At 42.4% G+C, this 23,818-nt stretch overlaps 1 protein-coding gene across 1 annotated transcript in view; it reads right to left on the bottom strand.

Moving 5' to 3' along the window:
- The window catches only part of lta4h (leukotriene A4 hydrolase), a 62,567-nt gene that overhangs the window by 20,219 nt on the left and 18,530 nt on the right, over nt 1-23,818 (bottom strand). The window contains exons 6-13 of the mRNA XM_078235174.1: nt 23,426-23,478; nt 21,240-21,312; nt 15,170-15,310; nt 14,890-14,913; nt 9,722-9,792; nt 4,533-4,644; nt 1,366-1,510; nt 1,150-1,253 (exon numbers count right to left, since the gene is read on the bottom strand). Of these exons, the coding sequence (XP_078091300.1) occupies nt 1,150-1,253; nt 1,366-1,510; nt 4,533-4,644; nt 9,722-9,792; nt 14,890-14,913; nt 15,170-15,310; nt 21,240-21,312; nt 23,426-23,478 (723 nt within the window). The remainder of the gene's footprint in view (nt 1-1,149; nt 1,254-1,365; nt 1,511-4,532; nt 4,645-9,721; nt 9,793-14,889; nt 14,914-15,169; nt 15,311-21,239; nt 21,313-23,425; nt 23,479-23,818) is intronic.

Here is a 23,818-nt window from a genome sequence, read left to right as displayed (position 1 = left end):
TTGGCAGATGGTGACTAGTGGCGTGCCGCAGGGATCGGTACTGGGGCCTCAACTGTTTACTATTTACATAGATGATCTGGAGGAGGGGACTGAGTGTAGGGTAACAAAGTTTGCAGACGACACGAAGATAAATGGGAAAGTGAATTGCGTGGAGGAAGCGGAAGGTCTGCAGAGAGATTTTGATAGGCTGAGTGAGTGGGCGAGGATCTGGCAGATGGAGTATAACGTTGGCAAATGTGAGGTTATTCACTTTGGAAGAAATAATAGCAAATTGGATTATTATTTAAATGGAAAAAAATTACAACATGCTACTGTGCAAAGGGACCCGGGGGTCCTTGTGCATGAGTTGCAAAAACTCAGTCTGCAGGTACAACAGGTAATCAAGAAGGCAAATGGGATGTTGGCATTTATCGCGAGGGGGATAGAATATAAAAGCAGAGAAGTCTTGCTGCATCTGTACAAGGCATTGGTGAGGCCGCAGCTGGAATACTGTGTGCAGTTTTGGTCCCCTTACTTGCGAAAGGATATATTGGCCTTGGAGGGAGTGCAGAGAAGGTTCACCAGGTTGATACCAGAGATGAGGGGTGAAGATTATGAGGAGAGATTGAGCAGATTAGGTTTGTACTCGGAGTTTATAAGGCTGAGGGGTGATCTTACAGAGGCATATAAGATAATGAAGGGGCTGGATAGGGTAGAAGTGGAGAGATTCTTTCCACTTAGAAAGGAAACCAGAACTAGAGGGCACAGCCTCAAAATAAAGGGGGGTCGGTTTAGGACAGAGTTGAGGAGGAACTTCTTCTCTCAGAGGGTGGTGAATCTCTGAAATTCTCTGCCCACTGAAGTGGTGGAGGCTACCTCGTTGAATATGTTTAAGTCACGGATAGATGGATTCCTGACCAGTAAGGGAATTAAGGGTTATGGGGAGCAGGCGGGTAAGTGGAACTGATCCACTTCAGATCAGCCATGATCTTATTGAATGGCGGGGCAGGCTCGAGGGGTTAGATGGCCTACTCCTGCTCCTATTTCTTATGTTATGTTCTGTTCCCATTTCTTCTGGTCTTACTGACATTTAAAGAGATGCAGAAAACTTCCTAACCAAAATGACAATAAAAAGAACTTAATTCCACATATTTATCTGAAGGTACTAACCTTATCACTGAAATATGAATACAGGCAATTCTTCCAGTCTTCTGTGGTTACACTGCTGTAGGCAAATATCTGAACATACGCCTTGAGGAACCCCATGAAGATGTCTAGCAACAAATGCAAAAAATAAATTTCTTCACTATGAAAAAATCTAAAGGAATTCAAGACACAATGTCCATTTACAAAACTGAATATTAATTTCTAACATGTTGCATTCACCTGGTCCTCCAAGTAGCTCCTCCAAATGATAAAGTAAGGCAAATCCTTTTTCATATGGAACTGATGAGAATGCATCATCAGGGTCAGTCTCACAGAGCCTGGGGACCAGACTAGTCAGAGGATTAGTAGCACCAAATGTCTCAACCTAGCAGAAAGCATGAATTTCAAATCATCAATTTTTGAAAAGGTAACACCTATTCATGAAATTATGTAGACCCACTAACAGTTTAAAGTTGATGCTTAATCATTGTGCACAAAAAAATCAAATTAAAATTAGTACAAAAGCAACATATTGTTGATGCTGGAGATCTGAAATAAAAGAAGGATAATAGAAAGTTAGATCAGGCAGCATCTGAGGAGAGAAGCCAAATTTAAATACGTTCCTTCACTAAATAAATCAAGTCAGAGGTCAGGAGTTAGGAGTTAATATAACAGTTATTCCTTCTCTGCGCATGTACAGGTTTTATTTTCAACAAGAGTGCCCCAAACAAGTGAAATGCACATGATCAGTGATTCTGCTGTTGGAAAATTGAGATGTTGAGGGTGGCATGGTGGCACAGTGGTTAACACTGCTGCCTCACAGCGCCAGGGACCCAGGTTCGATTCCTGGTTTGGGTCACTGTCTGTGCGGTGTTTGCACATTCTCCCCGTGTCTGCGTGGGTTTCCTCCGGGTGCTCCAGTTTCCTCCCACACTCCAAAGATGTGCGGGTTAGGTGCACTGGCCAAGCTAAATTCCCCCTTGGCAATAAGTAGAATTGAGCATAGGGCCTGGGTGGGATTGTGGTTGGCACAGGCTCAATGGGCCAAATGGCCTCTTTCTGCACTGTAGGGATTCTATGATTCTACATTGCTGTAAAACAAATATCACCACATTCCCCCCAAACAGCACTCAAAGTAATGGTTCCCACCCCTCACTGCTGTCAGTTACACTAAACATCTTCCCATGATACAACTGTTACAGCCCAGGCTTCCATAATTTTGCTTTGTGCTAATAGAAAAAGGATGGCTTTTATTAGCAAATAGAGTCTATGAAACAAAATTATGTCCCTCCAGGAACTGTGAATGCGATAGCTTGTCCAAAGTTAACAATTAGCCTCTAACTGCAGCATCGCTAGAGACCATATGGGAGACCCATTACACTCTCCTGTTATTTTTGAATGTCCTGGAAATAGAGACCACAAAACTAAAATTAGATTATTTGTAGTTAGCGCCAACCACCAATACAAGGGTTAGAACATAGAACAGTATGGCACAGAACAGGCCCTTCGGCCCACGATGTTGTGCCGAATGAATGCATAGAATCTGTGAAAGAGGGAATAGAAATGGAGGGAAATGAAATGTGTCTTTATTGGATCAAGAAATCCTGTGTGGAAATATTCCTTCCAGCTTTATTAGTGAGGACACCTGGATAAAATCTTTCGTAGATCTGCATGACCCGTTACTGGATGTGGATGATGCAAATCTCAATACTTCTTCAGAGTTCATGTCTCTAGTAGAAATAAAGTTTAATAATTTCCTGGGTTTTTTTTGTTTTAAATAACACATTTTTAATTAGCATTTGGTCAGTTTTGCAGACAGTCTTCAAATGAATTCACAGTTCCATCTTTCAGGATGATGGGGCAAAGAGTTCTCATTTAGAAGTTTTAAGTTAAAATTTATTTATTAATGTCACAAGTAGGCTGACATTAACACTGAAATTAAGTTACTGCGAAAATTGTGAATGCTCAGGTATGTGGAAGCTGCTCAGGTCACATTATTGTTTCGCCGTGCTGACTTTGACATTTACTTCTGCCGCTTTCCCGGCCTCTGCCTGGGTACTGGGGTTTTAGGGCAGCCCTCATCGCCCGGGGACAGATTCGAGTGTACGGAGTGTAACTCCGGCCGGCTTGCCTCCAGAATGCCACCATCTTCACCTCACTGCCTTCAAAGGCACAATGGTACAAACTGCTTCATAAAATAGAGCAGGACACACTGTCAGATTCCTGAGGACTTATTAATTTCATGGAAATGTACAAATTCATTCGCATGAGGAACAAAGTCTTCATATCCGGGCTATTTTCCAGATCAATCCTCTGGCCTATCTTGGAAGACCAAACGTTTTTAATCTTAATTGGTATTTTAGGAAGGTAGCTTTTTAAACATTAGCTTTTCGGGAAAGTACAAGATAGAATACAAGAATTTCCCATTGGAACTGACCCATTCAAACCTTGTGAAAATGTCTGTAGTCTTTTATTTTCAAAGCACGAAACATTACACATAGTTTGGAGGATAATTAAAAGAAAAAAATGGAAATTATTAAATAATGCTGTCAATTCAAGAGGAGAAAAAATAGACTCTTTACTTATGTTTAAAATTAGGTGAAATCCAAGAATTCCACATAAATCTTCCAATAAAAAGTTCAGAGTTTAAATAAGGCAACAGCACCATCCACTGGAATAAAGATGCTGCACAAATAAACTAAACAGCTTTTCAAAGCTCCCGCTTACATTTTGAAAGCCTCCTTTGATAATTAATAAGTAGTTATTAGTCTTTTACTATGGCCCACCATTGTTATAACATGTCTAGGCCTGAAGTTTTGGAGCTTCCCCCCCTAACCCATGTCTGCCCCTTTAAGATGCTCCTTCAAACTTAACTCTTTAGCAAAGCTTTTGGCAACCTGTCCCAAGGTCTTTCTTTGTCTCAGCGTCAATTTCATTTAACTATACTCCTGTGAAGCACCTTATGACATTTTACTACATTAGATGTACTATATAAATATAAATTGTTGTGGTCATTGCCACTGTTGTTCACGTCATGGGGAATGCTGGATTCCTCCCTCATTGATCCCTGCCCAGTCTCCTTACTGCTTCGCCTGAGTCTCAGCCCTAGCTCCCACTCCCATTCACAAAACAATGAATTAAGAAAAACGCTATAATCACAGGCACAAAGTATTGCTCAAAATGATAATCACAGACTGTCAGAAAGAGGGAGCTAACTGAAGTCAGCCTTCATTTTACAAGTCAACTTATCCCAATATCTGCACAGGAATGTAACATTGCACCAAGTATTTAAATGGTCTAATTATTTATTTAAGTACAAGGCACTATAATCTGAAAGAGCATTAAGTATAATGTGTGCAGCATCCTGTAATTAGTAAAAGGATTACCATAATAATCAATTAACTCACCGCTTCGAGCAAATCCTTCCAGCCTCCAATAGCTGCAAATTGCCTGTATTTCTCATCAAACATGGAACGGCCTATCATACGCTCCAGATACACGGTGTGGCCCTCATTTAACCTAGTGTTATTAAAGAAATACATCATTATTCACTCCCAAGCGTGATCAGCAGCTCCACAAACTGTCCATTTTTCAGGCAGTGTGTGGGATCAACACATTATTTTATGAATGGAAAAGGTAGTCTACATGCCATGCCTGACTGAGTGAGCATCCAGACACACATTCTCAGCACGAGGGAGCACACAATGGAACAGTGAGCTTTCTGTAGCACTGAAGATTATAGAATTAGAAACCAACTTTAAACTGACACAATCAAGTTACAGTTCCACACACTAAGACTAACCTTATCGACAGCCTCTTAAATAGGGCCTGAGCTATTTACTCACCATGCAAGCTTGATACTGAAATAGGCAATATCAGAGACATCCTGCAGGATAAAGGCTCCCCTGGTCAGATCATTTCACGCTGCATATCACACAAACTCATGAATGGGCCTAAGCCCGTCACTTTCGGCCCTGGAAAGTTTCGAGTCGACCTCAGATTGGGTCAGGTATCTCAAACATTTGAGCAACAGGTGAAGCTAGCTGTTTCACGCTGCTACAGGAGCAACACAAGTGGGATTGGCCACTAACAGGATGCTGCTGTCAAACCAAAAAAACATTCTGCCCATTACACAAATGAGTAATGTGACATACGGATTTCACTGCCAGTGTGATGCTCGGTATGTGGGCCATACGTCACAAAGACTAGCAGATCATATCAAACATCACGTCCTTTCGACTACTCACAACAGGCAAGATACAGACTGCACCCAACCAGACTTTGCTTGCAAAACTCAAAGCACAGTGTCCAACATTAGATGTGATGATTTGACAGCATTTGCTAAACAATCCTCAGTGTGCTAAAAAGTTATGCTGACAACCAATTTAAGGTAGTTGGGATTGGAGCATGGCACATTTGCATGTACTGGAAGCTGCATCCATGAACACACAATGCCCTTTTCTTTGCAGACATAAAGACACTGTTCTTTGTTCACGCTGAAACAGGCGCAAAGAAAATTACAGCACAGGAATAGGCCCTTCGGCCCTCCAAGCCTGCACCGACCATGCTGCCCGACTTAACTAAAACCCTTCCACGGACCATATCCCTCTATTCCCATCTCATTCATGTAATTGTCAAGACGCCCCTTAAAAGTCACGACCGTATCCGCTTCCACTACCTCCCCCGGCAACGAGTTCCAGGCACCCACTACTCTGTAAAAAATCTGCCTCGTACATCTCCTTTAAACATTGCCCCTCGCACCTTAAACCTATGCCCCCTAGTAATTGACTCTTTCACCCTGGGAAAAAGCTTCTGACTATCCACTCTGTCCATACCTCTCATAATCTTGTAGACTTCTATCAGATCTCCCCTTAACCTCCGTCGCTCCAGTGAGAACAAACCAAGTTTCTCCAACCTCTCCTCAAAGCTAATGCCCTCCATACCAGGCAACATCCTGGTAAATCTTTTCTGTACCCTCTCCAAAGCCTCCACATCCTTCTGGTAGTGTGGCGACCAGAATTAAACACTATATTCCAAGTGCGGCCTAACTAACATTCTATAAAGCGGCAACATGACTCGCCAATTTTTAAATTCAATATCCCGGCTGATGAAGGCAAGCATGCCGTATGCCTTCTTGACTACCTTCTCCACTGCATTGCCACTTTCAGTGACCTGTGTACCTGTACACCCAGATCCCTTTGCCTATCAATACTCTTAAGGGTTCTGCCATTTACTGTATATTTCCATCTGTATTAGACCTTCCAAAATACATTACCTTACATTTGTCCAGATTAAACTCCATCTGCCATCTCTCCGCCCAAGTCTCCAATTGATCTATATCCTGCTGTATCCTCTGATAGTCCTCAGCGCTATCCGCAAATCCACCAACCTTTGTGTCGTCCGCAAACTTACTAATCAATCCAGTTACATTTTCCTCCAAATCATTTATATATATTACAAACAACAAAGGTCCCAGCACTGATCCCTGAGGAACACTACTTGTCACAGCCCTCCATTCAGAAACACACCCTTCCACTGCTACCCTCTGTCTTCTTTGACCGAGCCAGTTTTGTATCCACCTTGCCAGCTCACCTCTGATCCCATGCGATCCCATGTGCAAACTCCACACCAGTCTGCCATGAGGGACCTGGTCGAAGGCCTTACTGAAGACCATATAGACAACATCCACTGCCGTACCCTCAGTGATAGCCATTCATTGTTGCATTCTTCAGGCAAAGTCTTGACCAGAATCAAGCTGCCAGGTATAAATTTCGAACAATGCTTGGCCATTAACGGTCAGTCACCATCAACTGGTATATTCTCCATGGCAACATTTCTACCAGAGTCCAATTGCTAGCCAATCAGCACCTCCTTCTCATGCAGTATAAAGTTCCTCTGACATTAGTATCCTTGATTGATCCAATGCGTGCAAGACAAAGTTGATAAAATGACTTTTTTCAGAAATACTCATTCTGGAAAAATAAACAACTATTTGAACACTTATTTGAACATTTATGTTTTATCCGTTTCTCTTTCCTTGTAACTGTCCTTTATATTCATCTGCATTAAAATTCATCTACTATTATTCCACTCATATCTTATCCAAACACATGCTAAGGGGAGGACGAGGCATCCATGGCTGACGAGGGAAGTCAAGGACAGCATAAAAGCAAAAGAAAAAGCATAAAAAGTGGCAAGGATTAGTGGGAAGCCAGAGGATTGGGAAGCCTTTAAAAGCAAACAGAGGACAACAAAAAAAGCAATAAGGGGGGAGAAGATGAAATATGAGTGTAAGCTAGCTAGTAATATAAAATAAGATAGGAAAAGTTTTCTTCAATATAAAAAAGATGAGAGAGGCAAAAATAGCCATTGGACCATTGGAAAATGAGGCTGGAGAAGTAATAATAGGAAATAAAGAAATGGCAGAGGAACTGAATAGTTGCTTTGCATTATCTTCACGGTGGAAGACACCAGTGGGATGCCAGAGCTCCAGGAGAATCAGGGGGCACAGGTGAGTGTAGTGGCCATCACTAGGGAGAAGGTTCTGGGGAAACTGAAAGGTCTGAAGGTGGATAAATCACCTGGACCGGATGGACTACACCCCAGGGTTCTGAAAGAGATAGCTGAGGAAATTGTGGAGGCATTGGTGGTGATCTTTCAGGAATCATCCAGAGGAAAGTAGCTAATGTAACACCGCTGTTTAAAAAGGGAGGGAGGCAGCAGATGGAAAATTACAGGCCGGTTAGCCTGACTTCAGTCATTGGCAAGATTTTAGAGTCCATTATTAAAAATGAGATCGCAGAGTACTTGGAAGTGCATGATAAAGTAGGACTGAGTCAGCACGGCTTTGTCAAGGGGAAGTCATGTCTGACAAATCTGTTAGAGTTCTTTGAGGAGGTAACAACGAAGTTAGATAAAGGAGAACTAGTGGACGTGATTTATTTAGATTTCCAGAAGATCTTTGACAAGATGCTGCATAGGAGACTGTTAAATAAGTTAAGAGCCTATGGTGTTAAGGGTAAGATCCTGGCATGGATAGAGGATTGGTTGACTGGCAGAAGGCAGAGAGTGGGGATAAAGGGGTCTTTCTCAGGATGGCAGCCTGTGACTAGTGGTGTGCCTCAGGGATCGGTGCTGGGACCACAACTTTTCACAATTACGTTAACGATTTGGAAGGAGGAACTGAAGGCACTGTCACCAAGTCTGCAGATGATACAAAGATATGTAAAGGGACAGGTAGTATTGAGGAAGCAGGGGGGCTACAGAAGGACTTGGACAGGTTAGGAGGGTGGGCAAAGAAGTGGCAGATGGAATATAATGTGGAAAAGGTTATGCACTTTAGAAGGAGAAATGGAGCATAGACTATTTTCTAAATGGGGAAATGCTTAGGAAATCAGAAACACAAAGGGACTTAGGGGTCCTTGTTCAAGATTCTTTTAAGGTTAACGTGCAGGTTCAGTCGGCAGTTAGGAAGGCAAATGCAATGTTAACATTCATGTCGAGAGGGCTAGAATACAAGAGCAGGGATGTAGTTCTGAGGCTGTATAAGGCTTTGGTCAGACCCCATTTGGAGTATTGTAAACAATTTTGGACCCCATACCGAAGGAAGGATGTGCTGGCCTTGGAAAGGGACCAGAGGAGGTTCACAAGAATGATCGCTGGAATGAAGAGCTTGTCATATGAGGAACGGTTGAGGACTCTGGGTCTGTACTCATTGGAGTTTAGAAGGATGAGAGGGGATCTTATTGAAACTTACAGGATACTGCGAGGCCTGGATAAAGTGGACAGGATGTTTCCACTAGTAGGAAAAACTAGAACCAGAGGGCACAATCTCAGGCTGAAGGGATGATCCTTTAAAACAGATGAGGAGGAATTTCTTCAGCCAGAGAGTGGTGAATCTGTGGAACTCTTTGCCACAGAGAGCTGTGGAGACCAGGTCATTTAGTATCTTTAAGACAGAGATAGATAGGTTCTTGGTTAATAAGGAGATCAGGGGTTATGGGGAAAAGACAGAAGAATGGGGATGAGAAAAATATCAGCCATGATTGAATGGCGGAGCAGACTCGATGGGCCGAGTGGCCTAATTCTGCTCCTATGTCTTATGGTCACTTCCCTGATTTCTGGGACTGCCTCCTCAGATTGAATTATTGCTACCTTGGTATTTACAACAATAACTAATTTGTATTCATTTCTAAATTTAAGCCAGATAGAAATGTTCGCACTTTGCCAAAGTAGTAAGGTGGTAGAGTCTGGTCCAGAATGAAAAGGTTTAACTTTCATTTTTTTGGGTTTCAAAGGTGGAATCAGGCTATTGAGTTGAATGATCGGCCATGATCATAATGAATGGCAGAGCAGGCTTGAAGAGCCAAGTGGCCTCCTCCTGCTCCTAATTTGTGTTTCTATGTTAAAACAGACATCAGGCAGACAATGTACTGCATTTGGTGATTATTCCCTCCATGCTTGGTTGGTGAATTTTGAAAATTTATAAACTGCATCATTTCTACTGACTACATTTAACTTTCAAATGAATAAGAACGAAGATCACACAAGAGAAACACACAGTTGCTGTAATTCCAGTCATTATTCATGTACATACCAGAAATGCTCCCAGGTTTTGTTGGTGACCAGATTTCCTGTCCAACTGTGGGAAATCTCGTGTGCAATTACCTACAAATGCAAATGTTTTCCTGTTCAATCACTTAAACCTTTGACATTCAATCACTAATGTTTGTGCATTAGAATGAAAGCAGCTGTACTAGCAGAACTAGAGGGCTTCTTCATTCACAGCACTTTGAACAGTCTGAAATCAATGACAGCTGGACACAAATTACTGCCTTCATTTTACTTCCTCCACACCCCTCGTTTCTCAAAAAAGGAAACAGCATTGAAATCTAACCTTTAAAAGAACAAAACCAATCTCAACAGGACTAAATCAGAAAATAGCAAGTAATGAAGAACATTACATTTCAAGGTAGGATACAACGCAATCAGCACAAGAGCAATCAAACTAGGAAAAAAAAGTATCATTTATAAAGAAGTAGCTCCTTCAATTTCAGTAAGGAACGTTAGGAACCGGTAAGTAAAGTTAAATCAAGTCAAGGTGGAATAAGGTAATAAAGTAAACAAAGAAAGATAAAGTTAGTGTAAGAATAGTAAAGTTAGTGACTAGTAATTTATTCTACCCGCACCAAGTGCAATAGTTTTTAACGTTATGGAATGGTAGGTCAGCTCAGCCAAGCGCAGTGTACATCCTGTGGCACGTGTGAAGTCATGGATACATCACATGTTCTAGATAAGCACATCCGTAGGAAGTGTTATCAGCTGCACAAGCTTCAGCTCTGGGTTCCGGAACTTGAGGGCACTTGGGGTCACTGTTGTGCATCCGCAAGGCAGAGGACTACATGGCTAGCACGTTTAAAGGAGTCACACTGCAGGCCAGAAGTGCACAGCCAGAGGGGGAATGGGTGACCACCAGGTAGTCTAGGACAATCAGGTAGGTAGCTTAGGAGGCCCCGAAACTATTCCACTTGTTAATCGGTTTTCCATTTTGGAAGTTGATGAGAGCGATGGCTTTTCAGGAGGGTGCAGCCAGAGCCAACGCTTTGGCACCACAGGCAGCTCAGCCATACAGGGGAAGAAAAAAAATTGAAGGGTAATAGTGATATGGAATTCCATAGTCAGGGGATCAGACAGGCATTTCTGCGATAGTAAATACGGCTCCAGGATAGTGTGCTGCCTGTCCAGGGTATCACAGAGCGGCTGCAGTACATCCTTCAGAGGAGGGTGATCAGCCAGAAGTCATGGTTTACATTGGTACCAACGACATAGGTGGGAAGGGGGATGAGGATCTGAAAGTAGATTTCTTGGAGTTGGGAAGGAAATTAAAAAGCAGTACCTTAAGAGCAATAATCTCAGGATTACTCCACGTGCTAGTGAGCATAGGAATAGGAGGATTGATCGATTAAATATGTGGCTGAAGAAATGGTGTAAGAGGGAGGGGCATCAGATTTCTGAGGCAATGGGTCTGGTTCTGAGGCTGGTGGGACTTGTACAAGTTAGACAGGTTACATCTTAACAGGACTGATACTGATGGACTCGCAGGGAGATTCGTAGTGCTGTTGGGGTGTGTTTAAACTAGCTTGTTGGGGGGATGGGAACCCGAGACGTAACCCAAATTGGAAAGAAGTTGACAACAGTTAGTAATGGGACTAGAAGGCAAGAGAAACAAAGTAAAGCACTGAGTATGCGTTGAGTGCAGTATGGTGTCAAAAAGACAAAGTTAAGGGTGCTCTACCTGAATGCGCACAGCATTCATAACAAGGTAAATGATCTAAATGCTTAAATAGAGATAAATGGGTATGATATAATTGCCATCACAAAAACATGGCTGCAAGGTGACCAAGACTGTGAATTGAATATTCAAGGATACTTGACATTTAAGAAAGGAAAGAGATGAGTGACCATAATATCTTAGAATTTTACATTGGGTTTGAAAATGAGGAAGTTCAACCTGAAGTCAACGTGTTACATTTGAATAAAGAATATTATGAAAGCATGAAGGACAAATTGGCTGTGGTGGACTGGGAAAATCCAATAAAATGTATGAGCGTGCATAGACAATGGATAGTCTTCAAAGAACTATTACATAGTGTTCAGCATCTATACATTCAGCCAGTGGCCAAAGGAAGTTAAGGATTGTACAAGGTTAAAAGAAAAGGACTATAAAGTTGCCAGAAATAGTAGCAAACCTGACCATTGGGAGGTTTAAGAATACAGCAAATGTAGACCAAGAAATTGATAAAGGGAGAACAGAATATGAAAAAAGCAAAAAAAAGCAAGAAACATAAAAGCAGACTCAAAGCTTCTATAGCTATGTAAAAAGGAAGCATTTGGCTAATGTAGGTCCATTACAGAGAGTCAGGAGAATTCATAATAGAGAATAGAGAAATGACAGAGTGGATGCCTTGATGATCATTTTTCAAAATTCTATAGATTCTGGGATGGTTCCTGAAAATTGGAAGGTAGCAAATTCCACCCCACTATTTAAGATGTGAGGGAGAGAGAAAACAGGGAACTACAGACCTTTTAGCCTTGCAACAGTGGTGGAGAAAATGCTGGAATCTATTATAAAGGATGTGATAAATCAACATAGATCATGATCTGATTGGGCCTAGTCAACATGGATTTACAAATGGGAAAGCATGTTTAACAAACCTATTGGAAGCTTTTTGAAGATGTTACTAACAAAGTTGATAAAGGATGGACATAGTATATTTGGACTTTCAGAAGGCTTTTGATAAAGTCCCCAACAAGAGAGTAATCAGCAAAATAAAAGAACTTGGGATAGGAGGCAATATATGATCACGGATTGAGAACTGGCAATAGGCAGAAAACCGAGAGTAGGGATAAACGGATCATTCTCAGACTGATTGGTGGGGTACTGCAAGGATCAGTACCTGGGCCCCAGCTATATATATCAACGATCTGGATGGGGGGGGACCAAACATAATATTTCCAAGTTCGTGAATGATACAAAACTAGGGAGAAATGTGTTGTGAGAAAGATAGAAAGAAGCTACAGGAGCTTTTGGATAATCTTAGTGAGTGGGTAAGAACATGCAGATGGAATATAATGTAGGGAAACCTCAACTTCCTTTGGCCACAGAATATTTGCTAAATGTTAAGAAATTAACAAGTGTGGATGCACAAAGGTACCTGGGTGTCCTTGTCCATAAGTCACTGAAGGCTAATATACAGGTGCAGCAAGCTATTAGGAAGGCTAATGGAATGTTAGCTTATATCACAAGGGGGTTTGAGTACAGGAAAAGTGATGTCTTGGTTCAATTGTATAGGAGCTTGGTCAGACCACACCTGGAGTAGTGTGTGCAGTTTTGGTCCCCTTACCTCAGAAAGGATACTATTGCCAGAGAGTGCAACAAAGGTTCACCAGATTTGTTTCGGGGATGGTGGGACAGTCTTATGAAGCGAGATTAAGCAAATTGGACCCATATTCTGAAGAATGAGGGGTGACCTCATTGAAACGTATAAAATACTGAAAGGAATGGACAGGGTAGATGCAGGCAAGACGTTTCCCTTGATTGGGGCATCTAGAACCAGGGGGCATAATTTCAAAATAAGAGGGAAGCCACTTAGCACCAAGATGAGGAGAAATTTCTTTGTACAGAGTGTTGTGAATATTTGGAATTCTCTACCCTAGAGGGCTGTGGAAGCTCAGTTATTCAGTATGTTTAAGTTAGAGATTGATAGATTTCTGATTAACAATGTAAAGGGTTATGGAGATAGCGTTTGTAGAGTGAAGTGTCTAATCAGCCATAACCGTATTGAATGGCAGAGCAGGCAGGCTGAATGGTCTACTCCTACTCCTGTGTTGCTAAGAACAAAGGTTGAAAAAAAGTAGACCATATGTCATTGCAAGCCTGCTCAACCATTCAATAAATTAATTGCCGAATTTTAGGTAAACTACACTTAGTACCCCAAAACTTCGCAATCTCAGTCTTGAAGTAACTTAACAAATGAGCATCTGCAACCACCCGAGGTAGAGCATTCATTTAGATTTACAATCATCTGGTTGAAGAAATCCCTCATCTCCGTATTAAACGGACAATCGTATATCCTAAGACCACAACCCCCTAGTTCCAGACTTTGCAGCCAAGGAAAATGTCATAATTCTAAAAGCTCTTATAGTCTTCTAGGGTCCAGAGTGTCTACCCCCATTCTATCCAAATCTTTCCTCACGGAAAAGTCCCCTTTTCCTAGGTATCTGTCTAGTAAACTTTCACTGCACTGTTTTAAGACATGTACATCCTAGCGGAGGTAAGGAAACCAGGTATCCAGCAGAGGGCAGCAGAGCGGCAAAGCTAAATGCTTGAATAGGATGGGAATAGAGGGATATGGTCTCCCGAAGGGTAGGGGGTTTTAGTTCAGCTGGGCAGCATGGTCGGTGTAAGCTTGGAGGGCCGAAGGGCCTGTTCCTGTGCTGTAATTTTCTTTGAAACCAAAATTGTACCTAGTATTCTAGGTGGGGTCTCACTAAAGCACCACATAATTGCAGCAAGAAGTCTTTACTCCCATATATCCCAACTTCCTTTCAAATTTTATGCTTAGTGACAAATAAAAGATAAAGTTAGTAAACCATTCTGCAACAAAACACATTGTGGCATGGTGGCACAGTGACTAGCATTGTTGCCTCACAGCACCTGGGACCCAGGTTTGATTCCCGGCTTGGGTCACTGTGGAGTTTGCACATTCTCCCCATGTCTGCGTGGGTTTCCTCCGGGTGCTCCGGTTTCCTCCCACAGTCCAAAGATGTGTGGGTTAGGTGGATTGGCCATGCTAAATTGCCCCTTAGTGTCAGGGAGACTCACTAGGGTTAATGCAAGGTGTTACGGGGATAGGGTCTGGGTGGGATTGTGGTCAGCGCAGACTTGATGGGCCGAATGGCCTCCTTCTGCACTGTAGGGATTCTATTTTATTCTATGATAAATTAAAGGGACACAATGTCAATTGACCATAAGACATGACTTACTATGATTGGTCTTTGCTTTGTTCAACTTGCTGATCTAGATCAATGAGAGTAGCTGAGAAGATAGTCCTCTCAGTCCATTAGGAAAACTCATTTAGAGGTTTAGAACATAGAACATAGAACAGTACAGCACAGAACAGGCCCTTCGGCCCACGATGTTGTGCCGAGGTTTGACAGAATTATTCAACAAGCTTCATTTTAACAGTAAAATATTGTACTTACATTAGAAAGACTTCTATCGCCAGCCTAGAACAAGATAAAAATATTACACATTTTGCAACCTTTAGTCAGGTGAATTAGAAATGAACATTTATTACACTTTATCACTGTGATACGCTAGTTGCCCAAATAAATATGCAATAAAATTGATGAGTTCCAAAGGTAGCACTTAATAATTATTTACAACATCAGATTCAGTTCCGATATCAGTTCACAGAATACTTTGATTTTGAAACAGAATTAAAGAACTACCAGATAACCAAAATGCATTTGCAGATCTTACCAGCAAAGTTGGTGTTACAAAGGTGAGGCAAGGATTCTCCATTCCACCATAAGGAAACGATGGAGGAAGTACAAGGAGATCGTACTGTCCCCACACATATGGGCCCACTAGATCTTCAGCTTTCTTCAGCATGGTTTCAGTCTGTCAGCACAAATAGTTCATTAGTGCATGTGTATTCAGGACAGTCAGAAACAGCCACGAGAGGCATTCCATTTGATCAGTTACAAATAGAGTTTTCTTCAATAAATTAAGCATACGTGCAACTGCTAAAACGATTGTCAGTGTCAAGACAAAAATGTATATTTTGCATTTAAGATGGTAGCAAATTCCCTCTCTCTCTCTTGCCCATGTCCCAACTACTGCGAACTAGCTTCCAGGCCCCTTTCTACCAATGCTATGCTGAAATTAATGCTGGGAAGTGCACGAGTGCTCTGTAACAATTATCCCTCTAATTTCCTTTGCTTTTATATTGTGGTTGGGCCACGTCTAGGAGGCTGACCAAAGGCTTGGTTAAAAAGTGAGTATTAAGCACGGTCTTAAAGGAATGGAAATGGAGTGACACTGGTGCTTCGAGGGGGAATTCCACAGCATGGGACTTACGTGGCTAAAGCATAGTTGGCAATAAAAGGTGTTCAAGGAGGGAATAAAAAGATGCACGAGGAAGATAGACTAACAGAATTGAGGGAACAGTTGGAAGAAAGAATTAATGAGGTTATCAACACATTTAAACAAGAAAAAAATTAAATTTGAGATGTTAGGGGACTGAGAGTCAGTAATGACAATGATGATGGGAAAACAGAATTGCTGCAGAGTAGGTGACACACCAGAGATTTGAATGAGCTGAAGTTATGAAGGGCAGGAGGATGGATTTGAGTCAGAAGAATGTTGGAATAGTTGAGCCTGGGCTGACAAGCACATGGATCGAATGTTTGGGCAGATTAGGCAAGGGTGAAGACAAATGGTGTTAACAGAAGTGCAGTTATTTGTAATGGAGCACCAATCGGGTTGGAAATAAGCTTAGGGTCCAAAAGACTGCAGAGAACCTGATTCAGCTTGAGGAGATGGTTGGGAAAAGGGATAGATTTGGTTTGTAGTTACAGCATTATGTGTTAAGTATAAAGGTGAGACATAGAAATGTAGAAAGATGTTTGCTAGGCAAAAAGCTGTGATCCAGCTTATTCCTACCTTCTGGATCTTGGGATTTGCATTCTGCAAGTTAAAGCCTCAAGTGTACATCGATATAAAAGCAACGAGGATTTCATCCTCAACCACCCTTTCAGGCAATACATTTCAGGTACTCTTCGTCCTTTGGAGTAAAAAGTGACTCAACTCCCCTCTAATCCTTCCACCAATTACTTTAAATCTATGCCCCTGCTCTAATGAAAAGATTTGTTCACGGATGTGGGTGTCCATGGCTAGACTAGCATTTATTGCTCACCAATAATTGCCCTCAAGAAGTTGGTGACAAGACACTTTCCTGAGCCGCTGCAGTCCAAGTGCTGTTAGGGAGAGAATTCCAGGATTTGACCCAGCAATTCTACAAGTATGTTAAGAGCAAGAGGATAAGATGTGAAGGAGTAGGACCTATCAAATGTGATGGTGGGAAAGTCTGTATAGACCCAGTAGAAATAGCAGAGGTACTCAATGAATACTTTGCTTCAGTATTCACAGTGGAAAAGGATCTTGGTAGTTGCAGTGCAGACTTGCAGTGGACTGAGAAGATTGAGCATGTGGACATTAGGAAAGAGGTGTTGGAGCTTTTGAAAAGCATCAAGTTAGATAAATTGCCGGGACCAGATGGGACATACCCCAGGTTACTGTGGGAGGCGAGGGAAGAGATTGCTGAGCCTCTGGCAATGATCTTTGTGTCATCAATGGAGACGGGAGCGGTTCCGGAGGATTGCGGATGTGATTCTGTTATTCAAGAAAGGAAGAAGAGATAGCCCGGGAAATTATAGACCGGTGAGTCTAACCTCAGTGGTTGGTAAGTTGATGGAGAAGATCCTGAGAGGCAGGATTTATGAACATCTGGAGAGAAATAGCATGATCAGAAATAGCCAGCACGGCTTTGTCCAAGGCAGATCATTCCTTACGAGCCTAATTGACTTTTTTGAAGATGTAACTAGATACATAGACGAGGGAAGAGCGGTAGATGTAGTTTATGTGGATTTCAGCAAGGTGTTTGATAAGGTGCCCCATGCAAGGCTCATTGAGAAAGTGAAGGGGCATGGGATACAAGGGGTCATTGCTTTGTGGATTCAGAACTGGCTTGCCCACAGAAGGCAAAGAGTGGTTGTAGATGGGTCTTTTTCAGCATGGAGGTCGGTCACCAGTGGAGTGCCCCAGGGATCTGTTCTGGGGCTCTTGCTCTTTGTGATTTTTATAAAATGACCTGGATGAGGAAGTGGAAGGATGGGTTGGCAAGTTTGCTGATGGCACAAAGGTTGGTGGTGTTGTGGATAGTGTAGAGGGATGTCAGCAGTTGCAACGAGACATAGATAAGATGCAAGACTGGGCGGAGAAGTGGCAGATGGACTTCAACCCAGATAAGTGTGTGGTGGTTCATTTTGGCAGGTCAAATAGGATGAAAGAATATAATATTAAAGGGTAAGACGCTTGGCAGTGTGGAAGATCAGAAGGATCTTGGGGTCCGGGTTCACAGGGCGCTCAAAGCAGCGTCGTAGGTGGAGGCTGTGGTTAAGAAGGCGTATGGAATACTGGCCTTCATCAATAGAGGATTTGAGTTTAGAAATCGGGAGATAATACTGCAGCTGTATAGGACCCTGGTCAGACCCCACCTGGAGTACTGTGCCCAGTTCTGGTCACCTCATTACAGAAAGGACGTGGAAGCCATAAAAAGGGTGCAGAAGAGATTTAGAAGGATGTTGCCTGGATTAGGTGGCATGCCTTATGAGGATAGGTTGAGAGAGCTAGGTCTTTTCTCCTTGGAGAGACAAAGGATGAGGGATGATCTGATAGAGGTGTATAAGATGTTGAGGGGTATTGATAGAGTGGATTCTCAGAGGCTTTTACCCAGGGCTGAAATGGTTGCCACAAGAGGTCGCAGGTTTAGGGTGCTGGGGAGTCGGTACAGAGAAGATGTTAGGGGTAAGTTTTTCACTCAGAGGGTGGTGGGTGCGTGGAATCGGCTGCCAGTAGTGGTGGTGGAGGCAGATTCGATCGGGTCTTTTAAGAGACTTTTGGATAAGTTCATGGAAGTTAGTAAGATAGAGGGTTATAGGTAAGCCTAGTAGGTAGGGACATGTTCGGCGCAACTTGTGGGCCGAAGGACCTGTTTGTGCTGTAGCTTTTCTATGTTCTAATAGTGAAGGAATGGCGATATATTTCCAAGTCGGGATGGTAGGAGGCTTGGAGGGGAACTTACAGGTGGTGGTGTTCCCATGCCTCTGCTGCCCTTATCCTTGGAGTTGGTGGAGGTTGTGGGTTTGGAAGGTTTTGTCGAAGGATCCTCAGTGAGCTGTTGCAGTTCATCTTGTAGATGGTACACCCGGCTGCCATGGTGCAGTGGTAGAGGGAGTTAAAGTTTGGGCTGCCAATCAAATGGACTGCTTTATCCTGGATGATGTCAAGTTTGAGTGTTGTTGGAGCTGCATCCATCCAGGCAAGTGGAGAGTATTCCATCACACTCCTGACTTGGACCTTAGAGACGGTGGACAGGCAAGTCAGGTGGGGAGTTACTTGCCACAGAATTCCCAGCCTCTGACTTGTTCTTGTAGCCACAGTATTTATATGGCTGACCCAGACTATTTTCTGGTCATTGGTAACCAGCGATGGTAATGCCATTGAATGTCATGGGGAGATGGTTAGATTCACTCTTGTTGGAGATGGTTATTGCCTGGCACTTGTGTGGTGCGAATGTTAGTTACCATTTATCAACCCAAGCCTGCATCATGCTCAGGTCTTGATACATTTGGACATGCACAGCTTCAATAAGGAATTGCAAATGGTGCTGAACATGGTGCAATCATCCCCACTTCTGACCTTATGATGGAGGGCAAGTTGATAAAGCAGCTAAAGATAGGCTTAGAACACTAAAGGACCCTGGTCCTTCCTACAATTCTATTCAGGCCCTCAATTTTATACACCTCAACTAAATCTCCCCTCAGTCTCCTCTGTTCGAAAGAAAATAATTCAAACCAATTCAATGTTCCTTCTAAATTTCTACATTCCAGGCCACATCCACATAAACCTCCTCCATATCCTCTCTGACCAGAATTGTATGCAGTACATTAGCTGAAGTCTCAATAGTATTTTATACAATCCTAGCATAACCTCCTTGCTATTATACACTGGGCCTTGCCAATAAAAGAAAGCATTTGGAATGCCTTCTGAATTACCTTATCTACCTGCCCTGCTACCTTCATAGTAGAATTCTGAGATGTGAAGAGGAACAGAGGAACTTTGAGATCCAACTAGCTACTTTCCCTCGAGCTTTTATTTATCTGACCAGTCTGCCATGTGCAACCTTGTCAAAAACCTTCCCAAAATCCATGTAGACCATGCCAAAAGTGCTGCTCTCCATGTTAACTTGATTGAATTTTTTAAGGTTATCACAGAATTCCTACAGTGCAGGAGGCGGCCTTTCGGCTGATCAAGTCTGCACCAACTCTCTGACAGAATATCTTACCCAGATCCTCTCCCCGTAACCCCGCATGTTTACCATGGCTAATTATTCTAACCTCGTCAGAAACAATCTTTCCATAGCAAATCCAAGATGACAGTACTTGATTAGTCCGTGCTTTATTAAATGACAATTTGTACGTGTTTCAAATTCCAATAATCTGGTCACCACTGTGGTTAGGCTGACTGGCCTGTTAATGCTCTGTCCATTTAATTTTTTTAAGCAATGGTACAATGTTAGCAGTTCCCACACAAGGAGCCAGGGAGGACTGGAATATGATGGTCAGAGCTTCCTCTAATTCTTCCTTAGCAGCCTGGGATATATTTCACTTGGACCTGGTGAGTTATCCATTTTCAAAGATTGAAATTTCCTCCTGATGAGGTTTATCCTCAATGACATTGCCTGCTTCTTCCCTTTCCTTTCTGAAAATAGATACACGGTATTTATTAATTACGTCCATTCCTTCCGCCTCCTACTTTTTCCTTCGTTATCTAGCTTTTATGTACTATAAAACATCTTTGGATTTTGCTCGATTTTACTTGCCAATATTTTCCATGTCATTTCTTTGCTTTCCTGATCTTCTGTTTAATTTCACCCTTACATTTTCTATACTGCTGCCGAGTTTTGACATCTTACGCAAGATCGCCTTTTATGCCCCATCCTATTCTGTCGACGCTTGACACCTGGATGTGCTGGGCTATAGATTTTACTTTGCACGAACATATTTATTTTGAAATCTCTTTAGCCCCTCCTGGAATGCCACCCACTGTTCAGACACTCATTAGGCCTCATTTGGTGCTCCTTCTACCATAATATCACTGGCCACAGCTTTGATCTTCCCAACATTTAGCTGAAGGAAACTGCAGTTCATCCAACCGTAAATGGGGAGATGATGGTAGAGTGGTCTAGTGCTCTGGGGACCCGGGTTCGAAGCCTACCACGGAAGATTGGAATGTAATAAAAATCCGTAAGTCTAATGATGACCATGAAAGTGTAAAAACCTATCTGGTTCACTAATGTCTTTTATGGAAGGAATTGGCCATATGTTACTCCAGATACACAGCAATGTGGTGGATTCTTAAATGCCCTCCGAAATTCCCTGACAATAGGTACTAAATGCTGGTCAAGCCAGCAACACCCACATCACATGAATAGATAAACATATTTCAAGCAATCTGACTGAAAAAGAGGCAGTGGAGGGAATGTTGTTGAGGGGACTGGAGGACTGCGAGGTACAGGGAGTGGAAACTGAAGCCATTGATGGAGATGCTGTGCGAGAGATTGTGAACAAGGACAGTTCCAATGAGCTGGACAACAGAGGTGGTGTGTTGGAGCAGGATAATGTGGCTGGCCATTCCAAAGCTACAGAAATATAGAGAAGGAATACAACTGCACTCCAGTACACATTGAAAAGCACTTGAAACAAACCTCTTCAAATTCATATGCTGCAGCATCCACCATCTCTCTCTCTGACCAGACCCTACATCTTGGGCCAATTACCCTGCAAAGTAAATTCACTTTATATAAATAAGTAGCAAGGAAGCATTAAAGTTTAGCAACTGAACATTCTTTAAATCTTCTTTCATACTATTAACTGACTGACTAACATTCAATATAGTATAAAATGCCTATGAGGTGATCTCAGTATTGCAGTGCTCAGTCATGCTTATTTATGTCCATTCCCACTCAGTAATAGAACAATCCAACCTCTCACCTACATGGGCAACATATCGTGGAAGCACTTGCATAATCTGAGTAAAAGACACACAGCCTTTTGAGCTGGTAACATCAAAGTGGATCTCTTCCAGTCGGTAGATTCAATGAGTTTTCCACCCTACAGGTTCTTTGTACAAGGAAGGTCATGCGTGACAGATCTACTTATCCATCACGACCTCTTCAAGCAATTGATATAAAGTCAATTTTGAAACCTTCAAAAAATCTCAAATATTCTACTGAACTGTTTTCAGGAAGTTTTGCACACAAAGACAGGTCACACACCTAATGGGCTCTAGAGAACCAAGGAGGCAAAAAGGTCAGAACCAAGTAGACACAATCAAGGAGCTGGAGGCTTTTTCTGGCCAGAGGAATCAAGAAAGGCCAGATGACCCTCTGATTATAACCCTCATATTCTTGTATTCCTATTTATTTATGTCACAAATAGGCTTGTAGTAACACTGCTGTTAAGTTACTGTGAAAATCCCCAGTCTCCACACTTCAGTGCCTGTTCGGGTATCACAGAATCCCTACAATGCAGGAGGCCATTCGGCCCATCGAGTCTGCACCAACTACAATCCCACCCAGGCCCTATTCCCGTAACCCCACATATTTACCCTGCTAATCCCCCGATACTAGGGCCAATTTAGCATGGCCAATCAACCTAACCTGCACATCTTTGGACTGTGGGAGGAAACCGGTGCATCTGGAGGAAACCCACACAGACACAGGGAGAACGTGCAGACTCCGCACAATGACCCAAGCCGGGAATCTAACCCAGGTCACCCTGGCGCTGTGAATTAGCAGTACTAACCACTGTGTCACTGTGCTGCCCACACATTGAGTTTAGGCAACCAAACACTTACCAATCCGGATAAAAAGCATTGTTTTCCAGGACATCCCTGATGATATCCTCAGGATCTAATAGACCCAGTCCTGCAGAGTCTCACAGGGAACCCGAGAGCCCAGATCACCAATGCATACTTGGTTTTTCGTGCAACAGCTGAGTCCCTTGAGCCAATTACTGAATATCAGAGGGAGGGTATTGATAGGGAATGGTCAGCTATTCCTCACACACACACAGCGAAACAAAGCATTTCTAAAAAGATAGTCAGAGCCCCTGGAAAGAATCGTCAAACACAGCCATTCTTCAATGAGAATGTATAAAATGTTACTGTCAATGAACAGATATAGTTCATTAAAAAATCACTGTCAACCCTAAACCTTTACTCATTCGCTTTAAATATCCATATTTCTAATGTCAGAAAATAGTTGATTGCATTTACTGTCACCTACACCAAGGAATATATCTGCAACACACGCCAGTAGGAATCCGGTTCTCCCACTAGCTAATGCAAAAGAGGGCACTCTTTCACTCAGATAAGAATGATAATTTTCTTCAGCATTTTCTGAACTTTACTGGGTCACTGGACACACCAGATAAAAAGGCATCCTTCTAAGTGATTTCCATATAATGCAACAGATCTGTAAATAATTCATAGGATCAAAAGATTCAACTATCCCTGTAATTCAGCTAATGCATTCTGAGAAAGATGTCCCTGCAACAAAGTCAAGGTCAAGTACAGGAATATTGATATGAAAACAGCAACTGTCTACTGAAAAAGAATAGTTACAGAAAATAATTTTTGGAGCTGCTTTAGAAAGCAAATTGCTGAACTTTACAGAATATGGATTCAGGAAGTTACCAGGAAAAGCAGACAGGACCGACATATTCAACCTGCAGGTCTCACTGGGCAGATATGGCAGAAAGATGCCATGTTAAGTTTACAGTCAATAGGATTGAATATTTTACACTTCCTACTTACCCATACTTTCAGGGAATATTAGGTTTGGCATTTAAATCACCATCTTAAAGTATGGTAATCATTTCAGCAACTTACCTGCTCTCCAAACATCCAACAACCAGTGCAATTAAGTAGCATGGCATTGGCACCTAGAGAGAAAAATATGGTTCAATTTTGGAGACAACACATTGTTTATCTATTTCATAAATTCATAGCTATTATCATAGAAACCCTACGGTGCCGGATCCGCCATTCGGCCCATCAACAACAATCCCATCCAGGCCCTATTCCTGTAACCTCATGTATTTACCCTGTTAATCCCTGACAATTTAGCATGGCCAATCAACCTAACCTGCACATCTTCGGTGTGTGGGAGGAAACCGGAGCACTCGAAGGAAATCCACACAGACACGGGGAGAATGTGCAAAACCCCACACAAAACAGTGACCCGATGCTGGAATTGAACCCGAGTCCCTGGCGCTGTGAAGC

Source organism: Mustelus asterias, chromosome 19 (genome assembly GCF_964213995.1).
Source record: "Mustelus asterias chromosome 19, sMusAst1.hap1.1, whole genome shotgun sequence".
Classification (NCBI taxonomy): Eukaryota; Metazoa; Chordata; class Chondrichthyes; order Carcharhiniformes; family Triakidae; genus Mustelus; species Mustelus asterias.
Note: the sequence above shows the minus strand (reverse complement) of the source record. Positions and strands in the feature narration are given on the sequence as shown.